Source organism: Phoxinus phoxinus, assembly GCF_949152265.1.
Source record: "Phoxinus phoxinus genome assembly, chromosome: 8".
NCBI classification, from domain to species: Eukaryota; Metazoa; Chordata; class Actinopteri; order Cypriniformes; family Leuciscidae; genus Phoxinus; species Phoxinus phoxinus.
In genome coordinates this window covers 10,274,264-10,280,263 of record NC_136883.1, presented here as the reverse complement: position 1 = coordinate 10,280,263, position 6,000 = coordinate 10,274,264, and the positions used below count along the sequence as shown (strand labels likewise).

At 36.9% G+C, this 6,000-nt stretch overlaps 1 protein-coding gene across 2 annotated transcripts in view; it reads right to left on the bottom strand.

Moving 5' to 3' along the window:
* Positions 1-2,311: 2,311 nt before the first annotated feature.
* The window catches only part of hipk3b (homeodomain interacting protein kinase 3b), a 52,870-nt gene continuing 49,181 nt past the window's right edge, over positions 2,312-6,000 (bottom strand). The window contains exons 15-16 of one of the 2 annotated variants that reach the window (XM_079620243.1): positions 5,010-5,155; positions 2,312-3,860 (exon numbers count right to left, since the gene is read on the bottom strand). In XM_079620243.1, the coding sequence (XP_079476369.1) occupies positions 3,384-3,860; positions 5,010-5,155 (623 nt within the window). In that variant the 3' untranslated portion in view covers positions 2,312-3,383. The remainder of the gene's footprint in view (positions 3,861-5,009; positions 5,156-6,000) is intronic. The other variant, XM_079620244.1, reaches the window with a different exon arrangement.

Here is a 6,000-nt window from a genome sequence, read left to right as displayed (position 1 = left end):
TCAGTGGGTGAGCTGAATACTTGTTTTTGCAAAGTGAATGTGTCATTACCAATATCTCAATCAAGGCACACACTGTGTTGCTTACACTGATCAAGGAAACGAAAAGAAAAACATGACCAAACATGAATATAATATCAGCTGACATCAGTGATCATTTGTTTAAAAACATTCTCAATTATCAAATGACAAACATTAATAATAATATCACAATTCAGTTGGACAATTCATTTAAATCACAACACTGTACTCTCATATCAAAGCATGGCCATGTGGTTACTGCACACTAGCCTTTAAATAAGTGCTCAGTGGCATGAGGTTAAGGGGCTGCTTATCATATTAACCAAATATTAAACACTAATGGTTGTATTTCTGAAACACAGCAGAATAACTTTGAAATTGGATAAAGTTAAATCAGTCCTGCAAGTTATTACAAGTCAAAAACACAGATGAACAGGTAAACATACACAAATTAAGTTAAACAAATTCATCCAGTAATATGCAGTGATGAGCCAGAACGGTTATGAAGATACAATACTGATTTGAAGAAGAAGAAAAAAAATAATCTACATGTCCATTATCAGCAATACAGTAGTTACGATGACACTCCAAACATTGAAGCAAAATTACTCGAAATCAAAATCCACTTCTAGTTTAGGCAATCAGAGAGACTCATACAAATAAACAAATGCAGTTATGAACTAGTCTAATCTAATTTCACAGCTATCTGAAGTGGCAATCAATATATAGCAGCTTGTCTATGATACATTCAAGATAGATGATACGACTTATTACTTGTTCAAAAAGCTAAACATAACCTCAGCCATTTTTTTTTAAAATACAATTTTTGAAATTTACCCCATGACTATAATTACTACAGTATATTTGAGGTCTATGCAGAGAATAGCTACCTTGCTCAGAGAAACGGCTCTGTTCCAAAACCTAGAGAGCTGCCTTGCGTTCAGCTGACTTCATATACAGCCGAAACACAATAGTTCTACATAAGCAGTAACTTCTCGCGAAGAGGCTCAACCCACAGTTGATTACAAAGTAGCTTGATGTTAGCATGTTGCTAAGCTAACAGCTCTCACTCTTGTAAGCAGAAAAAAATATGGCCTGTTCGCCACAAAAAATGCATTTTGGATTGATAGATTTTTTTGAGTTCATAAATTATCGTAGAATTCACCGCCAATTTTATGATAGGCAGGATTCAATTTATGGCACTTTTCATGCTGTATCTGCAAAAAATTATTGACCGTCGTACAGGGTTGCCAGGTCTGCGTAACAAAACTAGCCCAAAACCCAATCCAAAATATCCCAATTACCATACCCCAAATATCAAAAATCAAATTATGCCATTCCCATACCTAAAATACATATTTTAAAGTTACTGTTATGCAAATTGAAAACCACTATCAGTGATCATAAACACAGCTCAAAGGCTCCCTCCCAATGGCCCTCCTTCACAACACTTAACATATAGCACAGTTTTATAATTAATAGAATAATAAAAAAAATATGAATGCAATATTTCAACGAATGCAATATAATATGATCAACCCACAACAACTTGGCAACCCTGCCGTCGTACAACTCTGACAATGATTCAATGATGTCAAGGCTATAATATGATTGGTTTATTAGGCACAGGTGACCGTTAGGATTTTCGCAAATGTAGAGCCACGGAGGATGATTCTTTGTTTAAGAGAATCTCTGACAGCCTTTGCATCGGGAGTTTAACTACGATGGCTTGAAATATCGCTAGGTTCTGGAACAGAGCCTTCAAATTACAGTCTTTGGTGGTGCACAAGCAAACTTCATTTGAGAGGCAAACACACAAACCAAGCAGAACAAACTCAATACAAAAACGCTATATATATATATATATATATATATATATATATATATATATATATATATAAACACACAATATATTTATTCTCCCTGACGGAATGTATAAAATGCAGTTGACACCAACAAGCTTTCAACATATGATATAATGGTATAATCAAGAAAAAAATCCATTCACACATGCATAAATGATAATTTCACACCTTAAACCGTGTCAAGCTTCAGCACTAAAAATACTAGCTCTATTATATGTATATATATATATATAATCATATGTGTCTATACATCAAATACTGCATGGTCTGCTCAGGCTAAGATGAATCCATGACCCTGAATCAAAGACCGATAGTTGCATTTGTGTCTTCATCTAGTCGAAGCCATGCCCACCACACAAAACACAAACACACACAAACCCGAAGAACTAAATGCACGGACAAAAAGAAAAACAAACCTTTAACTATATAGATTGTATTGCAGTTTTACTAAACAGTACAAATACTGTTAGATTTGTAGATTTTTCTAAATAGAAATTCAAAGAATTCTCTACACAACTAATGAATTCAAGATAACAACAACAAAAATTTGATCAAAACAACAAAATCAACAGCAAGCATTCGCAGCAGCAATAGCTGGCCGTTCTCCTATGAAGTAACGAAAAGTAACTCACAACATCTCAAATATACATTGGATCCAAAAACAAGCACTGCAGTTTGTGCAATGCAGTACATTGATGCCTATCTATGCATGATATAATACACCAGTGTGTACCGGTATACATTACACACAAACACACACACACACTCGCACACAAAAAGAATGCATGGACTGATTTGAATTGCAAGTGCTGCAGTCCAGGAGACGTATACACACAAACACATTGTATACACACAGAGAGAGTGTAGTAGAACAAACAACTGCCGATATATATAAGGCACTATGGCTGGGGACAACAATGCAGCGAGCCTCTCGACACAAAGAGCCCCTATAGGCTTCTCTCTGATCAACATCATGCAACACATGCAGAATGTGATGAACGACTCTTTTAGGAGACTCCATTCCAAACGACACCAAAGACACCGAGAAAAGTACAAATACTTGGAACGCAAGAAAACACGGCAAGTGGACACATTTTATCAGTTGTGAACACCACACTGGGCTGTCTTTACAAACAAAGATGTGTTGTATACAAGGTAAAGGCAATGTATAAAAATAAGTTGACGATCACATGATTTTGGATCCATTGTTGATATTCATTAGAGGAGCGCTCAAATCTGAAGATCTGAAAATCTGATAAGGTGATCAAATGTGCAAAACAGTTTTTTTTTCTTATATATCCAATCTCTTGCTTCTCAACCGTGCACTTTCTTTATCTACATGCTAAAGACTTTCCAAACGTTTCCTTTTTAAAGCTAATTTTAATTGCACTCAAGTCTGTGTGATTCAGAGAAACTGCTTCCTTTCTTTCTTGTGCCATGGCTTCGGGTGGTTTCTGAGAGCCTGGCATCACGCCTGCCATAGGTTTGCAGAGCGAGTCTCTAGATGTATGGGTATTGGTTTAATTTGGTGGGACTGAGGGGGAAGCCTGCGTATGCGGGTGATGCGATGAAGGAGTGTGGCGGGAACAGGGGCTTGAATTGGCCTTGAGGGTGGAGGGTGGGTGAGGGCAAGAGGCGGTTGAGCCCCACAGTGACCTGGTGCACGAGGTGGCCTGCCGGATGGGAGAGGCCATATGCCGTTTGAAAGACGTGATTCCGTGTGGACCCAGGTGAAGCCAAGAGGTGGGCCATGGAGGCATTTGTCACCAGGGGGCCTGAAGGGGGGTAGGACAGTAAAGTTGGCTGGGTGTGAGGGTGGATGCCCAGGTGTGATTGAGGAGGGTGGGCTGTGTGGGTGGGACTAGCATGAGGCAGAGTGAAGGTGTGGCCATGTACGGTGGGCGGGATGAAAGCTTGAGGCCGGCGGTGGCTGTAGTTGCCGTTCCACTCCTGGTGGGATGAACCATAATGCTGGACCTAAAGCATGAACCAATCAGTTTATTCCAAGAAAGAACAAATGGTAATCAAGTCATAAACAAGACTGAGTTGTTGTAAGTAAGGACGCACCAATCAGCCAATAATTATTTTTGTTATAGCCGAGAACCAATAAATGGCCAACCATATTTTGTTTTAAAGGGGTCATGACATGATAAATTAAACTGTCCTTAATCGTTTGAGAGGTCTGTGTACCATTAAAACATCCTGCAAGTATCATAACTTTAAAGTGCCAGTACAAAAACAAACAAAACAAGCATTAATGTAACCAAGCTCCAAAAATGGTTTGTTTGAATATTGTGGGATTTGTTACGTCACACGTGCAAATTCATTAGCATATGACTGCCTGTAGAGCAAGGCATCATCTAAGCTTTTTACATTATCATACCATTTGGCCAAGGCCAATGGCTGTCACCTGTTTACACAGGACGCAAGCATAGTCGATTTAAGCAAGTATAATCATTATAATCAGTGATGCTGTCTACAGTGGATACCGTATACAGATGCCCGTTCAATTTGTGATTTACTCCACATGCTTGAGCTACTCCCAAAAACAAGACAAATAGAAGAGTAAATGACAATTCGCTTTGATACATCCGGTTTAAACAGTGTGTTAGCATTCTGTACAGCCTTCAGAAGAACACCAGCGTTAGGAATAAGTGGATGGTTTATTTTTAACTTTGTGTGCAAAAACTTTATTATTATTATTAGTGAACTTCAAGGAGCAAATCCATGTCATGACCCATTTAATAAATATTAAAATTCTAAATTTTCCAAATAAAAAATCTAATAAAATTTATAAAATTCATTTACAATATATATACAGTAATATATATATATATATATAAACCTGCTATTCATTTTGATATCTGCTAAAGATTATATTTAACAATATTATTTTGCTAATAATTTTTTTCACATTGTTTACGTTGCATCTACTTAAAAAAAATTTGTCAAAAGGCCTCAATATGTTTTTGAACTTCAATTCAGACAACTCAGCTATTTATTAATTTATTTTTTATATATTATTCACGTTATTACATAGTAGTGGTATCTAAATATAGTATCTCACTTTAAAACAACCAATAAAATAAGAAGTGCAGCAGGGTTAGAAACAGGTGAAGAACCGACCTGTCCAAAGGAGAGCTGCTGTTGAGAGTGCTGCAGGGGTGGGAAAGCCTGTGTGGTCTTCCGTTGGTGGTTCACCAGTAATGTTGAGTAGGGCGGCTGTCTGTTGGAACCACTGCGGCCTTTGGGTGGGCATGATGGCTCTATAACTACAATGGAAGAAAGAGCAGGCAAAAGTAGTCATCACTACTTGAAAACCTCATAAAATAGTGCTAGATAGGTTTACACTTCTTGCTAAAGGGATTCAGAACAACAAATGGCAAAATGAAAAAGAAATTACCAAAAAAAAGAAGACAAAAGAAATCACATTAATGATTCAAACTTGCCCTGTTTTCTTATATTTACATCAGAGGCATTAGCTTGGAGTAAACCTAGTATTTAAAAATAGAAGTTGAATTTGAAGCTAAACTAATTCAGTCTGAACAGCAGTTAAAAACAACAACAACAAAAAACACCCATTTTCAGTCATTAGCATCATATACATCAGGAATTTCCAAACTGCATGGGGTTTAAGAGTTGATGAAAAGATAACAATAAATTAAATTACAATGTACAATTTAAGTGAATAATTTTTTTTTTTTTTTTAAATCACTTGCTAAAAAAAATACTTTATTTGTTTACCATGTGACCATTAGCTGAGAGAACCGTGACCATGCAAATGTGTTGTTAAATTATTGAAATATTAACTTTTAAATGACCAAAATGGGAATCTCCAATATACATAATCGTTGGCAGTTGGTAGGGTGGCCTCGTGGCTTCAGTGAGCCCCTCATCTCCAGTACACAAAAAACTGACCAGCATTGTGACCCAACAGTGCTCAGGTCCAAATATTTTATTGCAAATGGAGACTGTTGTCCATGATGATTGTTTATGTCTGTGTATGATTATAACTTCTGTTGTAAGCATATTATTCAAACCAGGGCTGCTGCTTCAAACTGCAGCTGCTTGTCTACATCCATTTTAACAAAGTACATAATTTCTTTCATACAATATA